The sequence below is a fragment of the Rhamphochromis longiceps genome, linkage group LG2 (genome assembly GCF_057381845.1).
Source record: "Rhamphochromis longiceps isolate RC_006_pf linkage group LG2, R_longiceps_female_GT1.1, whole genome shotgun sequence".
NCBI lineage: Eukaryota > Metazoa > Chordata > Actinopteri > Cichliformes > Cichlidae > Rhamphochromis > Rhamphochromis longiceps.
In genome coordinates this window covers 11,105,836-11,133,514 of record NC_140558.1, presented here as the reverse complement: position 1 = coordinate 11,133,514, position 27,679 = coordinate 11,105,836, and the positions used below count along the sequence as shown (strand labels likewise).

Here is a 27,679-nt window from a genome sequence, read left to right as displayed (position 1 = left end):
TGTCGAGATTATTTATCAGAGTTCTCCAACATTTATAAAACAACATGTTAAGAACACATAGGGTTTTGAATTCTCCTTCACATCTTTCCTTAATCTAATTTATCATCAAGGAAGTGATTAGAAAAAGATGTTGGTGGAAATTTTAGGTTTTTCTTTAAAGCAACAAAGAAAAGGCAAATGAAAACACTATGAAGAAACAAGATTTATTTGCAAAAATAAACAAAAGATATACCCTATATTTGTATATAACATTGCTACAGATGTGATATCCAGAGACCAGTTAATAATTTAAAAAAAAACAAATAAAAAAAACCAACACTGCAGGAACTATTTTTTTAACCCATAGCCAAGGTGCCTCCAAGTACAACTCCAGTGTACAGCTAAATACAGCTCCTATTTGTGAATTATATTTCCTGGAATATTCTTATGACTTAAATATGTAAACGTCCTGAAAGCAGCCAAGGATCTCTCAGTTCAGAATAAGACTGTTTAGTATATGGTCATCTGCTGAGCATTAGTTTAATGTTAGCATTAGCTCCCAGTGACATCAGCTAGTGATGTAATGTCTTTGGGAAAGCCTGTGGTGGTGATCACATTCACAGGTTGTATTCCAGTGGCTGGTTTCTGCTGCCCCCTCGTGGTCACAGATCAGCATTACACAACTCAATCTTTATCATTTAGTAACAATTTTCTGCTCGTTCTCCTTGTTCTTAGTGTCTTTTTTGTTATTGTTATTGTGTACTTAAGAATTTTAGTTCAAATTCCTCACTAAAATATATATAATATTCCTGTTACCCACTGAAAGTCCCCCCCTCCCCCTGCCCATTTTCTTCTTAATGTTTAAGATTAGGAATTTATACTTTATCTTTAAGTTTATTAGGGAGTTTAACATTACATACAAACTGTTTTTTAAAGTATTTTCATTCTCTGTACGATATTACATCTTGATCAAATCCAAATGTAAGTAAAAATGTAATCTCAGATGAAATTATTAACAGCAGTCAAACTCAGTTACAGATTTTTATTTCAACAAGTCAAAAACAAAACAAAGAAAACATTTGAGTGTATTTACATCACGCTGTGAAAGCAAACCGCTTGACTTCCATTTGACTGCAAAAAGACATACTACTTTTTTTCTTTACATGTAGGAAAGAGAAGAAGAAAAAAATCTAAACTGTACAATATGTAAATCTCTATAAATGCCTGGTAAAAATAGCGGTCAAAGTGCTGGTGCAAAATACAGAGCTGTAACAACACTGACATTGTTTTTTGGCAATACAAACTTACATCATGCAAAAAAAAAAAAAAAAGGAAAAAAAAAGGACAAGATAACAATATTTTTCAAATCTTACAAAGGAAAAAAAAATTCATCAACTGACTCAAAGACTGTATGCAGTGATTAGATTTCTGTGACTGTTCTTAAGTATTTACTTGTGAAAATTAAACTTTTCAAGCTTTAAATGTGCCTGTTACTGAAATAGACATTTTAGGAATCCTGCAAAATGGCAGATGCCAGCATGTTAGCATTTCGTTGTCTGCTAAATGACTAACAGCTTCACAAAGATGCATGGAAAAGGACACTTCAGATTTATGTGATTTAGATAACTATTTTAAGTGGTCGCAGAATTTAGCTCAATGTTTACATCACATCACTGAATAACTTAAAACAATAAACACCCAAACAGCCTGTCTGCTAATATTTGTGAGCTACTGTGGCTAGCTTGCATATTACCAGTTAGATAACACAGCTAAAAGGATAGATTAACTGACTAACAAAGAGATGTAGAAAGGAAAAGTACTGATGTTCTGTGGTTAAACTGCTTTAACAAATACACATGATAAAATGGTTATATAAAAGCAGTAAATATATCAAGAACATGATAAGCATGCTCACTCTAATATATTATGAACACAACCAGAACAATCTGGCTAAGCCTACACAGCTAATTACTGGAGCCAGCCAACATGTTAGCAGTTAGCCTACCTGCCACAATAGCTCACGGACTAATAGAGCAGAGTCAGTTGGTTGAAAAAAATAAAATAAAATAAACCTCACCCTTTAAACCATTCTGCTTGCTAAGGTTAAGATATGAATGTGTGTTTTATTAAGTATTGTGTGCTAGCACTCTGACATGTACCTTTTTTCCTGGGGATATTAATATACTAACGGGTAAACACACGACTAACATGCTAATAATTTACTGCTAATCCCTAATTGACAATAACAACCAGCACTGATAGCTCTTACAGAGGTGTTCACTGAAGCTCTGGTGCTAGGTTTTAACATTCAGCTAACATATCTTAATATTATTGCAACGCTTTCCAACCAAAAGACAATAGCATGAGATATTATGTTAGCGTGCCATATATAGCGTGTAATTTTTTTTTAACGAATAAAACTATGGCTGTTGATCTGAAAGCCCATTTAATGCTTTAATAACCTTTAATGCAGTTTGTTTTTTGGCTCCTAAATACTCAATTACTGATGCTGTACAATGAAAAGTGTGATCTCAATTGAACATCAAAAAAAATAGAAGTGCTTGGAAAGAACTGAGAGAACCAACTACAGTAAAAAATAAAAAAAAATAAAAAAAAAAAGATCTGAACCTTCAAGCAGAAGTTTGTAATGAGAGAAAAACCTGAAAGACTTCCCTACAAAGCACTAAGCACTGTTCCAGCACAGGGTAGGTGTGAACTGGTGTCAGTATTTACCTTTCTATTTCCATTGCTCCACCCTACATCGATAACTGTACTAGTCCTTTCGGGGTTTAAACCTCTGCTCACTTTTATGTTTACTACTGGTGTTATAAAATACTACCTCGTGAAAAATAACCCACAGCCGAAAGTTACCAGTAGAAACTGGGGTGATTTACGTGAAAAGAAAAAAATAATTCCAGACAGAGCCAGCAGGTCTGTAGTTTCTAGAGATATCCCTGTTTTTGTTTTTTGTTTTTTAATTTTGTGGACTATTAGTGAAAGGAGCAAGTTGGAAATAAAAAGGATAAAAGAAGTGGAAAAACAGTCCCTGCAGTTAGAAAAGGCACAAAGGTAAACGCTAAAACACTAATAAACTGGAAAGCTATCAAGTACTAGTCATATTTTTTCTTTAGGATCCTCAGGAAGCTCATCAAATGCATTAACCATCCAAGTAAAACAGGCCTTTGTTACAACCCTTGAAACCTCAGAGGTCTCAGACTTTCTGGTACCATCAACAAACCTGGTTCCCAGCAGAGTCCTTGGAGAAAGTTTAATACGTTTGAACCTTCAGCTACTTCACGTGCATCAAATACTGTTCAACTCAGCAAGGCTCCAACTTCAGCAAAGACGCTCATGAGATCTTTGATCAGCACTTCGGCGTCCTGATGGGAGGCACTTTGGCATTGGCATTTGGAATTTCCAGAACCGTAATACCTACGGATACAGTGACTGGAGTAACAGTTAGTCAGCAAAAGAAATCAAATTAGTCAAGTTTTATGGCTTTTGTCACACGAAAATTGCTTGTTATTGGATGTAATTTATGAAATAAATTCTAGACTGATAATGGGCTGAAGGTTTAATTCAAAAAGGAAAGTCATTAATAGCTGAAGGCCTAGACCTGAAAAAGCACACCTGACGAAGCATCGCAGCATATGATGCAGGTTTTATGGTGCCACCAGGAGTTCTTGGACTTGAACTCAAGATTGAGTCAAGTAGTGGAGTGAAGTTAACTGATAACGTGATGTTACGGACAGAATGAGCATTTCTGTGCTGCCACGCTCATCAGTCCGTTTTTGCTCTGCAATAAAATAAAACTCTGTTCCTAGTATCTCAGTTTCATGCTTTCTGTAGCATTTAAACCGCCATCAAACCGATGATCGTCATTAGAAAATGCCAGAAAAACAAAAATAAACATGTCTCTCTGGCTCCAAACAGTTCGTGCATACAGCGGTAAACGCTCAAAGCTTTCTGTGATCTCAGAGGATCCAGAGTTGTTCAGTAAACCTCATCGACTGCAGAAGATCCGCTGGCTGCAGTGAAACTGATGTTCTCGTTGATCAGCATTAATGTAGGCAGAGTCAGAGCTCCAGAGTCTCTAACGTGAACTCGGAGGGTTGGCCACTCTTTCTGTTTGACTCTTTTGCTCAGTTAATGAAACCAGACGGGCTGCTAGTCGGAAAAAGATCCAGGGTCAGACTCGCAGTCGGTCATCTTGGCGTGACCTCCGGCATCACGGTGGGCAGGTGGATGGGCGGGCACGAGTCCCTGTGTCTCAGCTTGAACATCAGCTGCTCTTTTTCCTGAGAAAGCTTCTGGTTGGATGCTACCTGCCTCTCCAGCGCCACCTTCAGGTCTTGCTGCTCCTTCGATAGCTGCCTGAGAACAGGAGGAAAGGGAAAATTATTTGAGAAAGGACAAGGTGGTTGGGGACCTCTGTTACGTCTTTATGTTTCCTAGAAAACGGAGCAACAGACTGCACTGATCCAAGGATACTGATTTGTTTCGGCTGCTCTGCCTCACAGATTTTAAACTGGTGCTCAAAGTTGTTTTTAGAACAAATCTTCTTTAGCTTGTGACACTTGGAGTGGATGTAAACACATTTCGTAGCTCTGAAAGCTGAAACCTGCAGTACTTCAGCATAAAGTAAAGTTAATGTAAACAGAGATCAGCTGATTCTGAGAGGGTCAGGTGGGAACTTTGCTCAGGTTTGTCTGGTTTTATAAGAAATTACTCTTCTCTAATATTAATGAGGTTTTTCTGAGGGTTGAATCTGAAGTTAGATCAGTTACTATCACTAAATCAAAATGTGTTGCTCCTTTAGCTTCAAGAAATGCACCTCCTTATATTAAACTGTTCTAACACCAGCCCATTTTGACTGAAGCGCTCCTGCAGGAAGATGTTCCGTCCAGCAGGTGGCAGCACACTCATGCCTCTGCTCTGCTTTCTTCACTCTATTAAATATTCAGGCACGTACTGAATGAGAGTCTGGCAGTTGTCTATCCGGACCCTCAGGTCCTCGTTCTGCTGCATGGTGTGAACGATCTGGTCCTCCAAAGCCAAATTCTTCTCCACCTGAAAATCATGAGACGAGCATGAAGACGAAGAACGTCGCGGAAAGAACGAGCCCCACAAACACAAGGAAACGTAAAGACATTAAATGTAACTGAACAGGAATGAAATGGAGTTTGAGGTCAAAGTTCAGGTTTTCTGCAGTGTTCAGCACATGAAGTCAAACTTTTAAAGTCTTGTAACATCACAGTTACTACAAAGAGATGTCTTTGTACTAAAAGTTTTTTTGCATTTTCTCTGCAAACTCTGGACTCAGGATTTTAAAAAGCTCATTTACCGATTATCTTACTGAGGAGGTGCATTAATTAATTATTCAGAGTTGTTTTTAAACAGCATGGGTCTAGAACTTAAAGATTTAAGGTAAATGGTTTTCTCTGATATCCACAGGCCTCTCTAAAGCCTGCAGCTTTCAGCTGCTATTATATATTTTGTATAAAACCTTCTGAACGGATACAAAAACTATAGCTGACAATAAAAAAGAAGAGCAGCTCCTGCACATCTGAGAAAACTCAGATCATTTCCCATGAAACACAGCTCGCTCTAACACTCAGCATGTATCTGGTGTCTGTAGCTTCATCACGTCCACATCAGCTTCGGCGTCATCGTACGGACAGGTGACGTAAAAGCTTCACGCCTGCAGAAACTCTTTAAACATCATCACGTACCAGCGTGTCCATCTGCTGCAGCTTCCTGTTCTGCTCCTGCACGCGCTCACTCTTCATCTCAATCACAAACACCAGGGACTCCTGCTCAGACTCCCAGAATGCACCTGGGCTCCCGTGAGCCTAAACAGGATATTAAAGAGTTTTAATATTGTAGTTACAGGTGGTTTAAATTGATTTAACTTCAAACACAAGTTTAACTTTAATTTTATGTAAACACACACACCTGTATATTCCTCTGCAGGTCCTTCTTAAACATCGATTCTTCGACTCGTCTCTTCAGCTCGTTGTAAACCTGCAGCTCTGCCTTCAGCTCCTCCACTTTAGCCTGCAAAAACAAAACAAAAACACTTAATTCAGCTTCTTCCTGGTTACTGAATACATGAAACATCAACACGCTAACATCCAGAACAGCGCCCCCTACTGGAGTTCTCCGAGGGTTTCTGCAGGTATGTTTAACACTGCTGCTTACAGAAACTAATTCAATACCTTCAGTCCCAGAAGGGGCAAAATATACTCAAATATGTCCATGCAAAACCTTTGAAGCCTCAAATTCACACAATTTAAAAGGATCACCAGAATTATTAAACAGATTATTACTGTTGTAATTTACTGCTGTTTCTCTTTTTTCCCCCTAGAACAAACTGGATTCAGTGTTTTAAAAAAAATCAAATAAAAACACTCATTCAGCTCATTGCCATTAGCAGGTGCCTGTGTGGTTCTCCCATACAGTTTATGCAGTTTAATAACCAAGCTAACTGACGTTATTTGATGACTTAGCACTAAAAGCTAAGCTCATACCGAGGCTTCCAAACACAGAGTCTAATATATACAGACAAACATGGAATCTTTTATATACAGGCTATGTCTTTAACTTTAAGCTCGAATTAGTGAAACTGAGGTCTGTATCATACAAACGATCTCCGCTCTCACCGTTACTTCACATATTTGTTCTTTTCATCAGCTACAAATACTTGAAATTACAATTACCGCTTTTACCAAGTGCATCAACTGTGGGAACCATATCTTTTAAAATGTAGACTGTTATAAGAGCTTCACTAACACTTAATAATTAATGGGTAAAACAAAACAAAATTACTCACACACAAACAGGAAACGCAGACTTTGTGAGATAAATCAAGAATGAAATTAAATCTAGTCGTTAAATACAGAATTTCATTTACATTCTCGGCTGATTTTCAGACTGTATTAACAGACACAAAAACACTGCTCGTCGTTTCCACGTTTACCTTGAGAACGTTTTCAGCCGCCTGAAACTTTTCTGTCAGTTGATTTTTCTCGTGCTCGTTTCTCCTCTGCAGCTCTGCAGGAAACAACACAAACTCGGTTTATAGTCCCAGCATCACATGACCTCAAACAGGCACATGTAGACCATAGCTAAGAAGTTTGGCGAAATGTTTTTAACATCTAACAAGACTCATACAGGATTACTTTTTAAAAGTGGCTTCACTTGTGTTTGTCGGGTTCTTTTATCTATAACAGATATTCTAATTAGACAAGAAAAAAGAGACAAAAACAACCACAAAGACACATAAAATGACCAAAAGGAGACTAAAAATGACTTCAGGGTGACAAAAGAAAAGAGAATCCAGTCTGCTTCTTAGTCATTTCCTGCTTCTTTGATCCTGGGGGTCTCTCTGCAGGAGGGGAAGTCTGTGGTCCCATAATCACAAATCGTTAAACAAATACAGCAGATATAAGTGTTGACTCTCCAGCCATCTGCTGTGCATTACCTTCCACGTGCCTCTCGTGCTCCTCAGTAGCAGATTTACTCTTCTGTTCATGCAGGATGTTCAAATCGGCCGTCGTCTCCGTTTTCACCTGGAAGTCAGGACAGATTCAGTTTAATAAAGAGGAAAATAATGAGACAGTTGGAGGGCAGGCGTCAATAAAACAGGACACATGAAGTCCCAAAAACCTGCTGTGTTTTACAAAGAAACTTGACTGGTTTCTGTGCTCTTTTAATCACTGACATCTTTTTAAAAAGTCTATTCACTAGTTTTCTTCTTTTTTAAAATCTTCTTTGGCAGAACACAGAAACGTGTTCTTGAGGGATGCCACCTTATTAAAGATGGCATCCCTCAAGGCACTATTTTTGGTCCTCATTATTTTCAGCATCACAACACTTTGAGTCTATATTTCATAAGCACCATATTCAGTATCACTCTGTATGCAGATGACAGTACTACCTGCTGTACCTAAGAGTTCCTACACACTGAAAAACCTCTTCGGCTGTTAATTTCTGGATGGTAAAAAAAAAAAAAAAAAAAAACCCAAAACAGAGAACACTGTTTATTTTCAATCAACAATGAAAATCAGTGATTCCAGATAATCAGGTCAGTAATCAGAAGAACATCTCACCTTATCGAGGATGCTCAGTACGAGGCCACACAGTTCTTCATCACCATGGTCTTTCAGTAACTCCACCCTCTCTGGGTTCCCATTGGCCTCCCTTAAAATCCTCAGCTGCCACTCAAACCGCTCCAACTGCTTCTCCAGACAGACGTCCGGCTCACCTGACGCACGTTTACCTGCCAACCGGCACAAAAACATGACCTTAAGTTACAAACATGCTTTAGAGCAGAGGTTCCCAAAGTGTGGGGCCCGCCCCCTAGGGAGGGGGGGGGAGCGCAGTCATTGCAGGGGGGCGCGGTATGAAAAGAAAAAAAAAAAGAAAAAAAGAATGCTTGGACACTGCTAGCTTAATGGACAGGGTTTTGACGGGGCTCCCACACAAACGCAAAGTAGTAGATGAAGCACACCGCCCTCTTCAGGCAGAGAGTGGAACTACAGACACCACCATGTTCAGGTAGAGAGTGGAACTAAAAACACACCGCCCTCTTCAGGCAGAGAGCGGAACTACAGGCATTATAGGTTGACTAATGTTTTGGCTGCCGTGACAGCATTTTCCCAGCTTTTATGATGAATTTTATATTAAAAAGAATATTTCAATAGAAAGACTGAAGAAATTTTTTTTCGTTTCTACTATTTTTACCTATCAATCTCCTTACGATTAATCAGAATCTGCGTTGGAAAAGCCACACTAAGTTCATAGTTTGTATGTCCTGTTTGTTAATGTGTTACTGAAGCTGTGAAGCACTTTGCAAATTTGTTTTTATGAAAAATATTGTAACGTTTTTCAGGCCTTCTAAACTTCACTTTTCTTGACTTTAATTTCATACTTTTTAATGACCGTGGGAATCATGAAAAAATGTTCTCTCAAGGTCTAAAGCTGAAGTTCATCCTTGCAAGAACACACGGTCATGAATCACACCTGTATGGAGGAAGTGTTTCTCACTGCAGTTCTTATTTCAACCCGTTGATTACAGCACGGACGTGCAGACACACGATCTGTTCATTCAGTTTCAGTGACGTCTTCAGTTTGGATAAACCCGATCACATTTCAGCTGTCACAAACACAACGAAGGTTATCATTAACAAAACAGTCAAAAACAAGCTGCCACATATTTTAATACCAGGAGCCAACGGGGCTTTCAGGCCTTACTTAATATCTGTATTTTTCTAATAATCCCAGTTCAAATTCAGGCGCAAACAGGTCGGAGCCTGTCTGATGTTTAGACAAAGACCAGCTTTACTTTGATTTGAGTTTATTCACAAGGTCCTGCAGCAGCATGTAAACACAGAAAAATGAGACCCGACGGAGTTCAGAGCAATAAAGTCGCATTTTTAAAGCTTTAAAATCCACGTGGAGACAATTTAACATGAGAGGAAGAGAAGATTTAAACTAAAACTCAGAGAGCTGAAACAGTGAAATTTTCAACAACAAAAAAAAAAAAACATGAATAAATGAATGAATGAATAAATGTGCAAATATGCTGTTTTTAAGGTGAACTTCCAGCTAGTGATTCACAGGATGACGACACGTCTTCCTCCATCGCTGCAGTTTAAACGAGCGGCTCGTAAACAGGAGGAAATGAGGGTGCAGCGAGCGTCAGCGGTGAGTCAAACCTTCAAAGCAGCTGCTTGATTCAGTCACTCTGATAAAAATCAGTGTGAGGATGATCGTTCAGAGCTCGTTTGTCACTGCTGGGAAACTGGAGCTCGTAAAAATGTGAATATTGTCTGTTTTCATAGGACCGTCACATGATTTGGCTGAGTAAAGCCACACACTGGAAAGCTGAACTGAAACATGAGACATATGGCACTACGTCATGTTAAACTCTGTAGTTTTATTCCATTTCATAGTTTTAAATCTTTTCATTAATAACATAAAAATATTTAATAAACCTAAAACAAGAATAATGAATAAGTCGAGCTTTGTTATTTGACGTAGATTAATTTCATTTTTCTGTTAAAAAGGTCACTTTTTTCCTGTTACTGCATTATTACATCCATTTCTATGGATTTGATTCTATTTAAGATGATTCTGCCTTTTTTGTGACATTTTATCTGGCTGACCGATGCAGGATTTTTAAGGCTAGTACCAATAATATTTAACTCATTCAAAGTCAGATATATGGGCCAATATTTAGCATAAAACATATTTGTTATGTGTAATCATTTGTAAGCCCTTAATATAAAATGGTAATGCAGTTTAAAGAAATTGTGGATTACTTGTTTACTCCAACCAGCTGGTTGTTGTTTGCTCCAAACAAGAGTTACCAGCTGGGAAGTTGCACAGCGCCCTCTGGTGGGCAAACTATGCAGCATCACTTGTAACAGGTTTGAAGGGTGTTTCTACAGTCTCTACTTACATTTTTCATTTTCATTCATCAGCCATTATTAAAACTGATACGGCAAGACTTAATATTGGTGAATATATTGGGCAAACTGTCTTTATTCTATTTCTTTTGGGGTTTTTTCTTTACTAGCGGATTGTTTTTAAATTTAATTTGATGTACTCTTTTGTCCATGTAAGTATTTTAAATTTGTGAATGACTTTTCTTCTTTTTAATTTACTTTAAATTGTTGTTTAGCCCTCTGAACTCTGCGTTAAAAGTGCTATCAGATAAATTCTCACTGCTGATCTGCAATGTACTCCAGGGTGTACCCAACTTCTTGCCCTATGATGGGATCTCCCTGAACCCTGAACTGGATAAATGGAAGAAAATAGATGACTGACAATAAGTCTGGGTTTAAAGAGAACTTTTTGAAAACTCTTATATAAAAAAAAAAAAAAAAAAAAACATCCATGAACTTGTTTTATGGATGCTTTTTTCATTGGTGACAAGCATGTTTAGATTCCCTGTTACTGAAGCGTAAAATAACGCTTACATAAAATAAACGCGAGGCTAAGACTAACAGGCTAAGTGTCCGGCTACGAGGCAGCGAAAGCAAGAAAAATGTTAATAATCTGCTCCAACTGATGGATGTGTCTGAGGTGGAGACATCTGTCCTGCATAAACAGAACTAGCCTAAACCTTCGACCCAAATAAGGAAAAAGAAACACAGTAGCATAAAATCAATGCTATGCTAAAGGCTCCGTTAGCATTCGACCTTTAAACTGTCAGGTAAAAAACCTGAACAGGTAAAACTGTAAGACGTGTTCTGTTAGAGGGAGATAAAGGTGTCCTAACAGGTGTGAACAGACACCTGTAACGTTCTGGTGATGATGTCACTTCAGTTTCTGTTTATTTAGGACAGGCCAGGAAGCATGACTTCTTTCGTCTGTCATGCAACAGATTTATCTGCGCACAGGCTCATTTTCGTCTGCAGCGCCTGGCAGCTTGATGGCTCATTAAAAAAAGCCTTAGCATAAACTAAGATGGCAGTTTGTTATGTATGAAATGGTCAGAGCTCTTTTCCAGCAAGTTCTGAGGTGACTCGAAGGTTTTCCCGTTCCAGGAGTGTCCTGGCTGTGGCCTGGGGACAAGCCCAAAACACCGCGCAGTACAGGTGAGCATGGGATCTACTCTGACCTCCTCCCGAATGACCAAGTTCCTCACCCTCTTTCTAAGCGAACCTTATTTATTTTTTTAGAAAAAAAAGAGGATGAAACCAGTCATATATCAGCTGCTTATTTTCACTGGAAGTGTACAGAAGCAGAATTACAAAAATCTGTGTCACCATCTAAATACCAGCCCATTTACGGAGAAGAACACGCTGTAATTATCACACATGCATTTATCCCACCAAAAACAGAAACGAGAACTTCTATAGAAACAATTCTGTGACATCACTCAGAGAGGAAGAGGTCGGGCCTTTTTCCTCAGAAAAAAAGGAGTCTCTGTACTACTAAAATATGAAGTATGACTCTACGCAACCACAGCCACATTACAGCAGAGTGAAAGTGAAACCTCTCATCATCAGTCAGACTGATTCTCATGACATTAGGTTCAGAAAAACAAGAGAAGCAAACAGGAAGCGAAAGAAGAGTGAAGAGGAAACCAGTCTGCAGCACAAAATATACTCACCTTCATCATCCTGGCGGATGTTCGCCTTCTGAGTCTTCTCTCCTTTCTTGCCTTTGCTTTTCTTCTGATAAGACAAAAAGGAGACGTTGCAGTAAATAAACAGAGGTTCAAATTCCTCTTAATGAACATGTATTATTAAAAATAATCAGAGAATGGCATCAAACCTCTGGGATACTGACTTAAGTAGCAGTTTCAGCTGCACTAGACGGGCAAGAACGGGAACCCCCAAAACAGGAATGATTTCACAGCTGGAGCCCACTCACATCTTCTCCCAGCTAACATTGTGTGACTTCTTTTCCCCTAGTTTTGCATTTGGGAAGTGTCAGTGTAGCTACTGATAGCATGAGGCGATACCTGCACCCTGCAGGGGTTACACAGGTAGTCCATCTCCACATGTCATTAACAGGTGTGCCTCCCAGCACAGTCTCAGGAGCGTGGAGGAGACTCCTGGAGACGGGCAGTTACTCTGGGAGCTGAACAGGGCGGCAGAAGGTCCTAAACCCATCAGCAGGGCTCATGTCTCCTTTGTGCGAGGAGCAACAGGATGAGCACTAGGGCTGAACGATATATCGCATTTGCAATAATATCGCGACATGATCAAGTGCAATTTTCTAACCGCAAAGGCTGCGATTATACTCTGGACATGTCCAAATTCATGGGCTGCATCCTAGGGCTGGGCGATATATCGAGTTTTTTTAAAATATCGATATATTTTCATACGAGATATAAGATGTGGCAATATCGTTTATATCGATATAGCCTATGTTACGTTATAATTATACTTGTGGAGCCGCAGGTTTGCCTCTCTTTCGTCCACTTTTGTCTCTACGCAACGTTACTCGGCCTCGCCTCCCCCATAGCTTCACCTGCAGGCAATGACAAGATGAAAGCGGAAAATCTCCGTTAGCGAGTTACCGCGGATGGCCCCGTGCGTGGGGCTGGACGGCGTCAACGTGTTAGCGAGCTAACCGCGCTAACGACATGCAGCCCGGAGGGGCTGCACGGCCTAAAATCCTTTCATTTTCTCAAAACTCGACAGTGCGCCTTATGTATGAATTCTGGTTGTGCTTACTGACCGCGAACCGATTTTATGTGGTACACAGCGCTCAGCAATCTGTCAAAAAATGTTTTAATATGACTTTGCTAAGCTACGGAGCTGCACGGCTTGATGTCGGAGGATTACGGCTACCGGGGAGGAGCCTCGCGGAGTGATACGTACTGTGTGTGTATAAGGACCACAAATGGCACCTGTTCAGAGACGTGGTGCAGCTGTGAAATCTGTCTCTTTGTTATTACGCTCAGCGTCTATTAGTTTACATTTTGACTGCACAATTGTGAGCTTTTTGTTATGCACAAAAACAACATTGTTTTCTTTTATTTATGGACCATGATTATTTAATAAATGCTGATAATTTATTTTTGAGTAATTTCTTCATGTACATCTACGCTGTATGTAAATAAAAGTGCCCGTGTGACATCTGGGACACAGTGTGACTAAGAACTCTCTTTTTGTTCTTAACTTATGGCTTAAAAAAAAAAAAAAAATCGAGATATATATCTTATATCGCCATCCAGCTAAAAAATATCGAGATATGAATTTTGGGTCATATCGCCCAGCCCTACTGCATCCTCCTGAGGCCGCATTTGTAGACCGATTACGTCACAGCGACGCACCGAAGGCTGTCCAAATTACTACCATATCCCAGAATTCATAGCGCGGCCCAGCCAAACTCCAGTTTCCAGCAATGGCGGCCGCTACTAAGTTTTAAAATTACTCATACTAATCTTTCTGGGTCACAAAATAAACTTTTAACATATTTTCAGGCGAGAAAGTAGTTGTGTAAACATCAAATATCTGCTCGGTTTATCAAGATATCCCATATTTGCAAAAGTGCTTCGACGTTTTCAGAGGCGTCTGCTACCCACCAGCTCGACAGCTAGCCGGGAGCTCGAGGGTTACTGATGCGGCCGAGAACGGCACAACTCCCGGCACATCATTTTCAGATCACCGCGGAGTTTCGCTGCTCGGGTTAAACGTAATATATAAGTCACTTAGACAACCTAAAAATGTTATTGTTGGGCTTTTTTCAGTGTTTTGTTTGTTCGTGAGTAAATCGGTTTGGCTGAGATTAAAGTTATTAGATTAGATAAAATAAAACTTTATTAATCCCCCGGGTGGGTTCCTCCTTGGTTTTCACACAGCTGACTAAACGTCAAACAGAAAACTTATTAAACAGAAGTATGAGACAGTCGAGAATTTACGCCAGTGTCTGGTTATATTTTAGATAGCAAGAAGCAGACGGCCGAGTTTATTAAACTCCACCGAGACAGCGGTGACGCTAATCAGAACTAGACCGTCCAATTTCACGCCTTTAAATTTTAAAGGCGTTTGTGTGTGTGTTTATACAATTGCTATTATGTTTGCACTTTATGTGTAATGTTACTGACTGCAGAGATCAGTAAGATGTGTGTATTTTTTATTTATTAGTTTTATTTATTTAATATTATTTTTTAATTGAATGACTGTCTAGTAGTTCACAGATGTCGAAAAACTGAGTGTGGTAAAGCCACTGATTTTTTTTATGTATATTTCTGCAATCTGCACATTGTACTGACTTTCATTTTAATGTTTACACCAGGGTTCCTTGTCAGCACTTTATGCTCAGATGTTTGTAAGCTAAAAATAAACTATTGTGTATGTTCAAATATACTGTTGTGATTGAAGAAGTTAAATAAAAATGTCAGTCATCAATTCATGCATCACCTCATGTCATCATAACAGAGGTCTGTCTTCCAGGAAAGAACAGTTTAAAATTAATGTAATATAGTATTGGCCATACTATATGATGTATTACTTGTCTTTGTTTAATAATACAGAAGACAAAGACCTTAAAAAATAATCGCATATCGCATCGCAATCGCAATATTGGGGCAAAAAATCGCAATTAGATTATTTTCCATAATCCTTCAGCCCTAATGAGCACCGCCAGAGCTACAAAATGACCTCCAGCAGGTCACTGGTGTGAACGCCTCTGACCACATGATGGTGAGGTGGAAGAGAAATGCTGAGCAACTCATGAGAAAGGAAGATCTGAAACACTTTGAGTTTAAAGAAACCCGAGTCAGGGAAGGTTTGAGCTTTTGATGTACACTACCACCTGTCCAGAGATGAGCTTTGATAACATCCCATAATAATTAGACATGAAGTGAAGTGTTACGATCTGACCGAGTCCAGGTAACTAACTGGAGCAGGGAGTTTGTTATGAAAGCGTCTCGTTAGTGTCCACATGACTGGCGCTGAAACTTTCCCTCTTTTCTTTGTGTGTTACATAACTTCAGCTGCTGCAGGACAACAGACGGCTGTTCCTGCTGCTGAAAACCAAACGACCTGCAGCCGCTCGGGGCCTGCACAGAGACGATCCACGACCTGGGGCAGGTCTGAATCCCAAAAGAAAGATTAAAAAGACTTCAGATTGTGACAAGGTGTTGGGTGAGGAGCTACAAAAATATAACAAACGATTCAACATTAACACGAATGAAGTGCTTTTAATGTAAAAACCTGCAGCTGCACCTGGAAAAGGTGGAGCAGACAAACAAAAGGATCAAGTGATTTACTGAAAGCCTTCTTAAAAACTTCTTAAAAAGAACATAATCTAACTTAAACCAGTTTGACTGTTCTACCCTCTGAAGTATGAAACCATGAGAGGACAATAAAGGCTTTTATTACGCACTTAAGATAACTGAAGTAGAGCTTAATCCAACAAGACATAAGCTGATATAAAATAGATAAACGCATGTTCTGACTATGGAATAATTACACTGACAAGCTTCTAGCTGTTCTTCTGCCCATTATTATTACGACTAAACTTCAAGTTATTATTCTAATTTCAATGTCTCCCTCCATACTAGAGGAGAGCTTTGAGAGCCAGGCTGGGGTGCAGGAAGGTTGTGGGAGGGGCTTCAGAGGGAGAGTGGCGGTGGGGCCAAGTGAGTCTGGGTTTACAGCGAGAGGAACAAAGATGTAATAAATAAAAAAAAATAAAAAAAAACAGATGTTGCTTCTAGATGGGAAAAAAGAAGCCAGCGTAGAAGTGACTTAAACATGCTTTTTATCTGAAGGCCACCAGATGGCGACAGACTCTGTAAACACGCCCCTGCTGAGTTTACGGACTCCGTCACTCGTTTCGAGTCATACTGAATTTTAAAAAAATATATACATTTTGTAAATCTTGTTTAAACCCGTTTCAAAATACAAGATTATCTGTGGTATGGAAACACCAAGTACTCATCACCAGTCATTAGCTAACAGTCAGAGCCAGCCTTCGCAATCACATTTGGTTTTTGGATGGCGATCGCAGAAACGCGCAACTTGAGAAATTCAATTCACAACAGCTGCCTTAGGGCGCTTTATGAGGTAAAGACTCTACAATAATACAGAGAAACAGAGAAAGCCCCAACAATCAGACGTCCGCCCTGACCAAGCATTTTGGTGACAGCGGGAAGGAAAAACTCCCTTACAACAGGAAGAATACTCTGGCAGAAGGGAGGGGCGGCCATCTGCCACGACCCAGTGGTGATGGGAGGAAGACACGCTGTGACATCACGTCCAGCATGAACTGTGGAAACAGTCACCTGCAGGTGAAGGTGCATGTGTGCCTTCACAATCTGGCTGTAAATCCTTGTTTTTTTTCTTAAGGTCCATTAAAAAGACTTTCCCTGTTTTGAAGCATCTGTGTGCAAATACTGAACCCCTGTTTTCCCGCAGCATCTGTATGACAGTCATCACTGGATCTGTCAACGTAAACCGCCGTAAATCTTTCAGCAGCTCACAGGAAGCCAGCATCACTTCAGCGAGAGGGGAAAAAAAGGAACGCCGAAAACTCGTTTATCCCATTAAAGAAAGAAAAATATCGATCAGGATACACGCAACTCATTACTTAACCAGCATTGTTCAATCCCAGCAACACACACACACAAACAAACTCTTGCATAAGTTAGGCGTGTATCCAAACACACACTGAAATGCTTACTGTATTGCCTCACACCATCTTATTGCTCAAACACTGAGGCCAAACAATCACGCCCTAACACAAACACACACACACACACGCACACACACACACGCTATATAAACACTTCAAACTCTGCTCTGCAAACTGGACACCCTCTTTATTTAAACTCGAAGCAGAAACAATAAATATCTCTGGCTCAAACACGTCGACGTGGACTCAACCTGAGGAGGAGGAGGAAGGTGGTGGTGAGGAGAAGCATATGTTCCTGCAGGCGTTGTGGAGGCCCTCACTTTTTAAAATGGCCATAAATCAGAAGCGAGATTCCTCTCCTGTGTTTAAACAACACTTCACCTCGGAGAAAAACCTGCCTGCAGAGAAACAGAGGCCTGGTTTCACGGAGCAGAGACCAGACTCTGCTCCCGAAACCTCCACCGCGAGGAAAAAACACTGATTAACAAGTTTGGGTTAAACTGCAGCAACTGAACAGCCGAGCGAGTAAACAATGAAATGCTGAAATGGTCTCTGTGCCATGAACAATCCCACCGGACATCCTCAGAATCAGCTGTTTTCTAAAAAAGAATTTTAGTTTATTCAGTGAAGCCGAGCAAAACTTTACCTTCTCGCTGTGAAGACTTTCAAAGTTTCACACTTTTTAAAGCTTTTTTGTTTAGCCTCCCTGAGACTAAAGAAGCCTACATGATATTTATAAGACTAGAACACATTTAAGCTCTGCTAAAACCAGGTTCACGTCCACTCTAAACACTAAACCTGGTTTCTGTTTTTTGACACCGACTCTGAGCATCAGCACGAAGGATCCATCAGAGCAGGGTGTTTGATCTGATCTCTGATAAATCACTGGAGCAAACTTTAAAAAGTGCATTCTGGGTAAACTTTCATCACCACGTGGCGGTGTAGCGTGGTGTGTGCTTAGAACAAGTGAGAGCAGATGAAAGGTCTCCATTTAAAAGATAAGTCAGCTGGAGGTCAGGATGGAGCTGCTCCTGCTCACACAGCGAGAGGTGGAGCGGCAGGTGGTTGCAGTGTTAGCAGTGATGCAGGTTTGATGTCACTGGTAGTAACCAGGAGAATGAGGTTGTGGATGAAAGCAGATGACATCAACTTCCTCTGGCGGTTGGCGTAGTTTAGAAACAGGGAGAGGAGTTCAGAGGTGCCTCCTAAAACCTGGACCCCACACCTCAAAGTACTCCTGAACAGTTTACTAGTTATACTTTGTTTACTACTTCCCGTACATACTGCCCTCTATCGGCTTTTTCTTACAGAGCACCGCGGTAACACGCTACTAAAGCGCAGCATCTGTTTTGAGAGACAGAAGTGACAACAACTCATCCAATTAAGACACAGCCAGAGTATTTCATAACTTCACAAAATTCTTTTTAGATCACTTATAACGGTTTATTTTGTGGGGTTTTCTGGGAAAAAGAGAAGATGTTTAAATTCTGTGTAGATAAAAACAGAATCCAGATATTTGTTATTCCTTCTGACATTTCTACCAGTGGTTCAAAGCTGAATTCATCAGTATTCATTAGTTCCTGTTATTTTAACTCATGTGGTGAACTGATAGTTTTACTGCACAGAGGTTACACAGAGGGGGAGCAGAAACCGAACAAGCAGAAGTGCGTTCAGGTATTCGAGTTTTAAGCTTCGAGTCCTGCCAACTCTTATTTCCAAAACATCTTCCTCCACCCACGTTACTCTTCTCCTGTCATCTTTAAAACAGACCGTCTGCTCTGTCTGGAGTCCAGACGGTGGAAAACTGTAACCTCTGAGAACCGCCACACCATCTGTTGGTAGAAACAACTGGACGGGTGCGAACGAGAAGACCAAAGGTGAGAAACAAACTGCACGCAAGCAGAGCAGCAACACGAGCGGCGTTAATAGTCAGAGGTTTGAATATATTTGAATAGAGCTGCAACAGCTACTGACATGTTTCCAACAATCACAGCTGTGGATTCACCACGAGGCCTTCACGCGTGTTTAGGATTAAAGATTTTATAAGATTCAGTCTGAGAAGCCTCTCTGACCCACAGCGAGGAGTGGCACTCATTACTGTTATAAAAACCTTTACAGGTCAAAGAAAATAAATAAATAAATAATCAAAATCACCTGATCAACAAGCTCAAAGGTCCAGAAAAATGTCCTTTCAGCTGTTTCCCTCCACCACCCATCACAAACCAATAAACACATTCAACTTTACTGTTGTCAGGCAGAAGCACTCTGGTTTAATCAGCCACCTTTACATGCATCAGATCTCTTCTCTGTGTCCGAGGCTACAACGAGTCGATTAAAAGGCTCAGTGGTTACTTTGTATCCAACTTCTTTAGAAACATCTCCTCTGGCTGCTCCACTCCGTGTGTGAGGAGGTGCACACGCAGCGAGACAGAGCAGAGAAAGGAGCAACTAACTAACTTAACTTATTTTACTTATAAATCTAGTTTACATTCTCAGATGTTTGTCATGTTTTCATTTTAAAAAGAAGAATGACTCCAAATTTGTTAACTTAACAGTCGTACCAGACTGATACCAGTCGTGCTAAAGAGGCGTCCAGTGAAGAGCAGTGACGTGGTGACCAAAGACCGTAGAGAGTCGGTGACGTTCAGCAACATAAAGCAGTTGGGCGGTCCTAAGTTTGCCCACTGTGAGGCACGCAACTGACACCAATGAGTGAAGAATACTGCTGATTTACACGTGACAGAGCAGTAAATGCACGGTTACCTAGACAACCACACCCTGGAAAGCTCACTGGTTGCTAGCATAAAATTGTGAGCAACAACGCGATGCTCACTGAGCGAAAAGCTTCCTACATGCACGTCCTTAACAGTTTATTCACAGTTATATCCATAACTTTATCAATACGGCGCTCTCATTTCAATAAGAAAGAAAACAGACGAGGTTAAATAAGGTCCGTACGTACTGTGTTTGTGTAAGAGCCTGCAGTCTACATTAATCACATTCTTCAATCATCAAATCATACTTCGAATGTTGGCTTTTTACGCTGTACACATATGGTGTCACATTATGTAATTACCGATACAAATTAAAGGTTAGTTTAATCACATTTCACCTGTTTTAGCCGTGAACTAGCACGGGACGGCACTGTTGCCAGTCACACAAGTGATTCTGTATACAGCCTTCAGCACAGCGAGCACAGATACCGCAGTGACTCTGCAATGTCACCACCGGCCGTTCCCTTCCAGTCCATTTGAAAAATGGCGGCAGCAGTAAAGAAGGAGGAAACAGGAGGAAACGATGGGACCAAATGGACCAATCGCAGTCACTGCACAGCATTGTGTTACAGTGTAGGGTTTCAAAGGGGTTTGCAGCTACGATTTTTAGTTTCCATATCGCTGTGTGGACGCGTCAGCAGGCTTAAAGAGATTTCAATCCCAAACTTCACAATTTTAACTGCTGATAGAAAATCCATTTCATTTTTATTTAAAAAAATATTAAAATAAGCAGAAATGTTGCGACTGACAACAGTTATAGGAATCATTCATAAATCATTGTGGATGTTAGTGGGGAAGGTGGTATTTGAGCAGCAGTGTAAATAAGTCTACTTTAATCTGAAATGCTATTAAAGCCGTCAGTGTGAGTGTGGATTTCCTTCTCAGGCTCCGAGCCTCTCTGACACGCCTCTTTCTATTCTGAGCTAATCAAAGATTTACTCGGCTTTGTGTTATGCAACAGCATCTTCAGCCGCCTCTGCGATGGAGCAATGTGCCCGAGGCAGGTATTTAAACCAGGATCAACATCAAATTATCCATCAACTTCAGCGTTATCACTCTGAAGCGCCAACCGAAGGCTTCAGCTGCAGCTCGTCGATACCAGGAGCTCCATTAGCCGGATCAATCGGATGGAAAAGTCTAAATGTCTCAGCTGGTCAATCAGTCACACTAAACACAAAATGCAAAGGTAGATAAAGCCAAAACATCTGTACTGTCCAACAGCAGCTGGGGCGGTCCGGTGGTCCCCACATTAGCAGATACCACATGAAGTTTGGGAAATATATGATGTCATCACATTTCCTGTTGATTACTCGATGCTATAAAAAGCGTCGGCGTTTCTACGATTGTAGGTGGACATGAGCACAGACTGTAAATAAAAGACGGGCATATGTGACATGTGACAAAAAAAATGTGCATGTCCCATCTCAGAATTAGCAGTTAACATCATTGTGCCACATAAATTGAGTCAATCCTTAAAGGGGAGGAGCTAAAACATCTTGCCCTTGATGCATCCTTTACCCGAAGTAAAGGATGCATCAAGGGCCAGTATAGGATAAATAAGGGTAACTTTAAATTGTGCAAAGTTACTCTAACACAGTCCAAAATCAAAAGTACGGAGCTGGAAACCTTTTTCTCTGAATCTCTGCAGAAAGCAAAATGCTGATAAACTTTCTCTCAGTTTCAGAAAAATGCTGCAACCTGCTCGCTGAAAGGATCAGAGAGGATTCAGCTTCAGTGATATCAAAGTCCAAGCCGGCGGGACAACAAGAGGCCCCGGACCTCCTTTCGGGCACTGTGTGAAGTTTTAGTGGCGCTGTCACTTTCTATCAATAACCAGTGGAAGACAACAGCTGGCAAACTTCACTTTTACCCCTGAGTGGGGCAGAATTACAGCCACAAGACGGGCGAACTCCGCAGATTCACACACAGAGCAGAGACGTATTAAGCACCAACAGCTGAGCCGCACATGGAGGTGAACAGGTCGACAGCTCAGAAAGTGTAAAAACTGCAGCCGCAAACTCAGAAACATCCCGACCGAGAGTCCGACACGACCCGAACAAGGGTTCTGCAAAGAAAGACGGAACAATGTTTGGAGTTTTCACTGCCATTTCCTGTAAGAAGTATCATCTTATGACCAATGTGGTCATCTCAGGCACATTAGTCCCACTCCAACTCTTCAAACTTTTTGCTTATGAGGGGCAGCCAATCAGAAGAAAGGATGAATTCAGAGGCCCAGGGAGTGATAAATAAGCATTAAATTGAACTGTGAGTGATGCAGAGCAATTCTATCAGAGTGCAGCGATAAAACCATGAGCAGAAAGGTGTTTTTAGCATTTTGTGCTCTGGTTTGTGCTGGATTGAGCCACCGTTTGTGGCCCGTGAGCACAGCTGGTTTAAACTGATGATAACTTCTCCTTTTAAATCAAACCTCTCAGCTGAGTGAGGCTCACAGAGGGAAGTCGAGCTCACTGCAGCACGTTTTGGTGCTAAAAGCTTAAAGCTGCTTTAAGCTCGTAAATAAACTCACTTTATCTGCACACTGGAGGATTTCAGAGAAGTTTCTAAATGAATGTGTCTGAGGTCACTTCTTAGAAAGGAGCATCGTGGGAAAACTCAAACTCAAGATTAGAAACAGATGTTCAGGACGAGGAAAACGCTGTTTTTCCCCACATTTTAGCGCCAAATCTCCACTTGCCGCCGTGTTTGTGACTCGGTTAAACTTGGGTAAAGACGATGCCTGTGCCGCGGACATACAGTCCGCTCCCCGCCGCTCATTCCCGGCACGTCTCGCCGCCGCCGACCGCCTGTTAATGAACCTCCGGCGACAGAAAAACAGAAGACAAAGCAGAGCTGTGCCGGCGGGGTCCGCGAGTGTCTCCTGGCCGTGTGTCTCACCTTGCTCTGAGTGCAGCCCATTCCTCCTCCTCCGAGCTCCGCAGTCCCGTTAAAGCCGCTGATCTCCTGCTCCTTCTTCTGCTTCTCTGTTGACAACTTTCAAACACTCCGGAAAAAGTCGCATGAACGCACCGCTACAGCAGCCGGCTAGGAGGGCAGGGCTTACCTTTGCTGCCTTCAGAGACAATCAGGAACTCTTTCCACAATCATCTCTTTAAAAAAAGGGAAATGTCCGAACTTTTTTCCCACCTCCACTATTCAAATTAACATTTGACTACACACAAAAAAGAAAAATAATTTTCTCCACTCAGAAGGCAAAAGAATTCAGACACTACATTGTTTACAACAATTTAGCATTCGGACTTATTTTCTGTTACATCCAAATTTCTGAAAAGGTCAAAAATCCCAAAACATCCCAAAACGAATATATTTATTATCTATATAGAATATAAATAATATATAAATCTAATATATTTTATTATTTATTTTATTCAGTGGATAACATTTTATTTTGTTTTCATATAATATTATTCTTGCAAATAAGTCCAGCTTCACATCTGAACAGTAAGAACATAAATCTTCAGACTGCATTTCCTCCACACTGTACTAAAGTCTGGACAGTAAATTTACACATCACTTTAATACCAGCTTGTAAGACTTCAGAAATCTTTCACACTCCTGTCACGGCTGTAGCATCGCAGTTCTATTTTCCCACAGCGTTTGAAAGTAGCCGCATATCAAAACTGTGCCATGCGCAGTAGCGACTCTATTGTCTATGGGAACCGTTATGGTAATGCAGAAAACTCGTGTGTAAGGCCTTAACCCCCACCCCCCTCCCCGCTCAGCGGTTTATTTCATCCTGAGGAAACTCCTACACAACAAAATTAATCTGAGAGCACCAGATAATCTATGAGTAATCTGAATTTCAACATAAAGTGAGGGTGTAATGGCTCTGAAACGCCCTCTGGACCTTAAATTACTTCACATCTTGAAAAAAAAGTATGTAGAATATGTTACTGTGGATGTCAAAATAATAATAATTTAAACATAATAATAATAATAATAATTTCCAGGTGGAAAATTCACACAAACGGCTATTTTGGTTCACGAGCTGCAGAGTTTCACGCAGAAAGGTGTCAGATAAAAGTAAATATTTAGTTAGTCACGGTAAATTAATGTAGCGCAAATAACTTTTTTATTGTATTTAATCTTTGCAATGGTGTTAAGTTATAAACGTTATCTGCTGCCAGAGAAACCTAGATTAGTTAGAAAGGTTTTTTATCAGAAGTCATCTTGATAAGTTAGATAAAGACAATATAATATCAAACATCTTTTTACCATTCATCCACTATTTTGGTATCTGTCCAAATACCAAGCAAATACAGGGCCAGTATTTCAGATACCAATAGAATACCAGTAATTTTACTCTACAAAGGAAGGTGTAGGGGAGAGCAGTGTGTCATGATTCATAAATCATCATCCATTTGAAAATTCTGAATACAATCTAAAGACCAGTGCCATTTTTTTTATTTCCTTTTAGCTTATCGTGTATATTGAACTTTTTTTTTTTTTTTTAGAAAGAGATGGAATGTAAATGTGCCTCCTTTGAATAACTTTAAGTCAACTTATGATGTTTAAATGTGCCACAGGCTATAAAATAGACAGAGAAGAGCAGGAATGATCAGTGGGACTGAATCAGTCTGTGGAGAAGGAGCTCTGCTGCCTCTGTGGAGTGGTGCAGCTGAGACTGGTTCTTCATAATGACCTCCTGAGTCCTGACTTTCACTGACTGCTTCAGATTCTGACCAGCCTTGTGCGTTAGCCTGTCCAGCCTTCTGACATCTGTGTTACACAGAAAATTTGAGATGTACGAAGTGAACGACAAAGAAGATGGGACTAGCTAATGAGGGTGGGGGCGTGGCCTGCTCGGCTTCACCTCAGCTGAAGTGGACCTCTGCACTGTTTGCACTGATGATGTCACAAAGTCCTTCCTTTACCTACAGTCTGTGGTTAAGCTGTGTCCAGATGACTGCAGATACAGTAGTATCTTCTGCAGGCCCTTTTAGTCATTAACAAGGAGACTTTCCCTACTCGTCCATGTCAACTACTGTCATCTTATTGTCAGCTGCAGCAATAGTGTCAATACTGTCACTGCTCTGACCCGCAGCTGAGCTTTCAGGGTGGTGTCTGCTTGAATTACAGCATTTCTATCAGCTGATGTCATGGTCAAGGGTGTGTGTGTGTGTGTGTGTGTGTGTGTGTGTGTGTGTGTGTGTGTGTGTGTGTGTGTGTGTGTGTGTGTGTGTGTGTGTGTGTGTGTGAGGTATGTAAATGCTAAGTCTGACTCTCTTTAGGGTTTAGGAAGATGATGTTATTGGTGTGATCAGGAAAAACTTCTCAGATCATTCACAGTTATTCAAAATAAAAATATATAACCAGCATAGTGCATGCTACTTACACAATGCTTTATTGTTCCACACTGACATATGTTTTTACTTATGAGTTTATCACTGAGATATGAGATAAACATAGGAGAAGAAAACAGTGAGCAATGCTAGCTAATTTTAGCTTAGAAATCAAATATCAATAACTTCACTAAACAAGCACAACCCAGGTGCGACACGAGGACAAAAACCAACACTCACATGTCTTCATACAGGGTTTAAACAGAGACAACATTACAGTACAAGCTAAGGTTAGTCAGCTGGTCTAACTCAGCAGTCTCCAACCTTCTTTGCGCCACGGGCTGGTTTATGTCCGTCAATAGTTTCACAGACAGGCCTTTAAGGTGTCACAGATAAATACAACAAAATAAAACCAGACACATGGGGAAAAACCCAGGGAAACCGGTTAACAATAAAAACGATTAAGAAAAATAACTATAAAAACTGATTAAAACCCCGAAAACCATAAATTTCACACCCGAGCTCAACTCTCGCGGCCTGGTACCAAACGACTCATGGACTGGTACTGGGGTTGGGGGCCGCTGGTCTAACTAGTTCTATATTAGCAAGCACTAGCATGCCTGCTAACACAGACAAATGGCAGTCTGTGTCATTTTAAATGGCTGGTTTTAGTGGATACAATCAAATACCAACTTATCCAAACTCGCTGCCCTGATATGAGAACTTATCAATCCTGGAAGCTGATAAATTACATCATCAGTTAGTATTATTATAGCCATCAGACTAGCATAGAAAAATACAGCTAGTGGGCTAAGTATAACTTGATTGCAAGCTTTATCACTAGCAAAATCATATCAGAGAGGTAATGCTAGTTGGCTAATTTTCCAAATTACCTCACCCATTTTCTTGATAATGACACAAATGAGGACTAGTTCTAACTATTTTAACTAGGTAAACACATTTAAAGTAGAGACAGTCATTCACTTAAACTGCTAGTAAATATTTTTGAAATTCTTTATCAGCTAGTGGTGCAAAATAATTATCAGTATAATTGCGCAGCATAACTAAGTTACAGCTAGCTGCCTGACCATGTCGCTTGCTAACATTATAGCTACAAAAATCACATCTGAATGGGAATGCTAGTTAGCTAGCTTTCCAAATTCCTTTTTCCAACTAACACAACACTAAATTTTGTATAATGTGTTTATTTTAGTCATCAAAGCAAATAAGACCATATATTTGGTGGTAACCTGGTCTACAGGAGTGGATGTATTTCTGTTAGAGATTACAAAGAGCCTAAATTCAGAGAGTCAGCGGCTGTTTGGCTGGATGAGGTTTTTGGGGTTTAACTGCAGCTCGGCAGTGAAACCCTGCTCCTGTTTTATGACCATTATACGAGCAAAACGCAAAGCTTGTAAAGCTCTGAAACTCACTTAGGACATGTGCCAGCTGTGTGTTTCTGTTAAAACACTTTTGAGCTTTAAATGTGACCAAAGAGAATCCCATTTTAATAATTACAGGTTTTGATATCATACTTTATGGGTCCTTGAACTTGTGGGCCATCTTTTTCTCCAGATATCAGAAAAAGAAAAAGTCCTCAGCACCAACTCTAAAAACATATCCTGAATATAATGAAATCAAAAAATAACAGTAAGTTTCCAGTGTTCCCTTATTTCCTCATGTCCTCCTTTATCTTCTGAACTTCCTGAGTCATTCTTGTTCAACTCAAACACGTGAAACACGTGAAGTCAGTGATTCAGAACATGGCAGGGAAAAAGACAATAACACAATCAGGTCTGGATGTGTGAATGTGCGAGTGAATGTGAGTATGAATGATTGTCTGTCCTTGTGTGTTAGCCCTGCGACAGACTGGCGACCTGTCCAGGGTGTACCGCGCCTCTCGCCCTATGACAGCTGGGATTGGCTCCAGCACCCCCCGCGACCCTGAAAAGGATAAGCGGTAGCGAAGGATGGACGAATGGACAAGTAGGGCTGTAACTATAGATTATTTCAGTAATCAAGTAATCTATCGATTATTCCATCGATTAATCTAGTAAACGGATAAAAAATACTTTTGTCTTATTAATGAGCAATCATAAACATTCAAAAGAGAAAAAACACAGGTCTTTCACAATAAACGACTCATTGGATTCTGTTTTTTCCGTGGAGCTTTACTGCAGATTCTTCTGCCATGTAAGACAAATGGCGGTGGATGGAGCAGCTACAAATTTCACTTTTCTAGTTGTCGGAGTTTGTTGATCAGGTGCTTTGATGAAGGACTCCTGCAGCTTTTTCCCAATAAAGTGTTTTAATGTTGATCACAGGAACAGAGCTGCTGTTTGTTTTCACTCTGCCTGACCTCACTCTTTGCCCTTTGTGGTGTGTAAATAGACTCCGCCTCTATGTTAAAAGGTGCCAGCGTCATCATCACTGCTGCTGTTGTGTTAGGTGTTTTTGTTTCAGTATTTTTGTTTTAAACTGAGAGCTGTGTGGCCTTATTGTTATCTGAGTTTTTATTCA

At 40.5% G+C, this 27,679-nt stretch overlaps 1 protein-coding gene across 1 annotated transcript; it reads right to left on the bottom strand.

Annotated features, from left to right (window-relative positions):
• Positions 1 to 1,007: 1,007 nt before the first annotated feature.
• Positions 1,008 to 22,901, bottom strand: ccdc69 (coiled-coil domain containing 69). Its single transcript, XM_085417716.1, has 9 exons — positions 22,755 to 22,901; positions 12,104 to 12,167; positions 8,091 to 8,260; positions 7,463 to 7,550; positions 6,959 to 7,032; positions 5,935 to 6,036; positions 5,712 to 5,831; positions 4,952 to 5,049; positions 1,008 to 4,353 (listed from the first exon to the last, which is right to left on the bottom strand). Exons 1-9 carry the CDS (start codon positions 22,773 to 22,775, stop codon positions 4,185 to 4,187), a joined length of 906 nt encoding a protein of 301 aa, XP_085273842.1. The 5' UTR covers positions 22,776 to 22,901; the 3' UTR covers positions 1,008 to 4,184.
• Positions 22,902 to 27,679: the final 4,778 nt, after the last annotated feature.

Excerpts from the sequence above, each read along its gene's own strand:
- ccdc69 (XM_085417716.1), bottom strand. The coding sequence starts at position 22,775 with ATGGGCTGCACTCAGAGCAAG. Across the intron at positions 7,551-8,090 it reads TACTGAGCATCCTCGATAAG|GTGAAAACGGAGACGACGGC; the intron begins GTGAGATGTTCT and ends CCTGACTTCCAG. Across the intron at positions 6,037-6,958 it reads CGGCTGAAAACGTTCTCAAG|GCTAAAGTGGAGGAGCTGAA; the intron begins GTAAACGTGGAA and ends TTGTTTTTGCAG.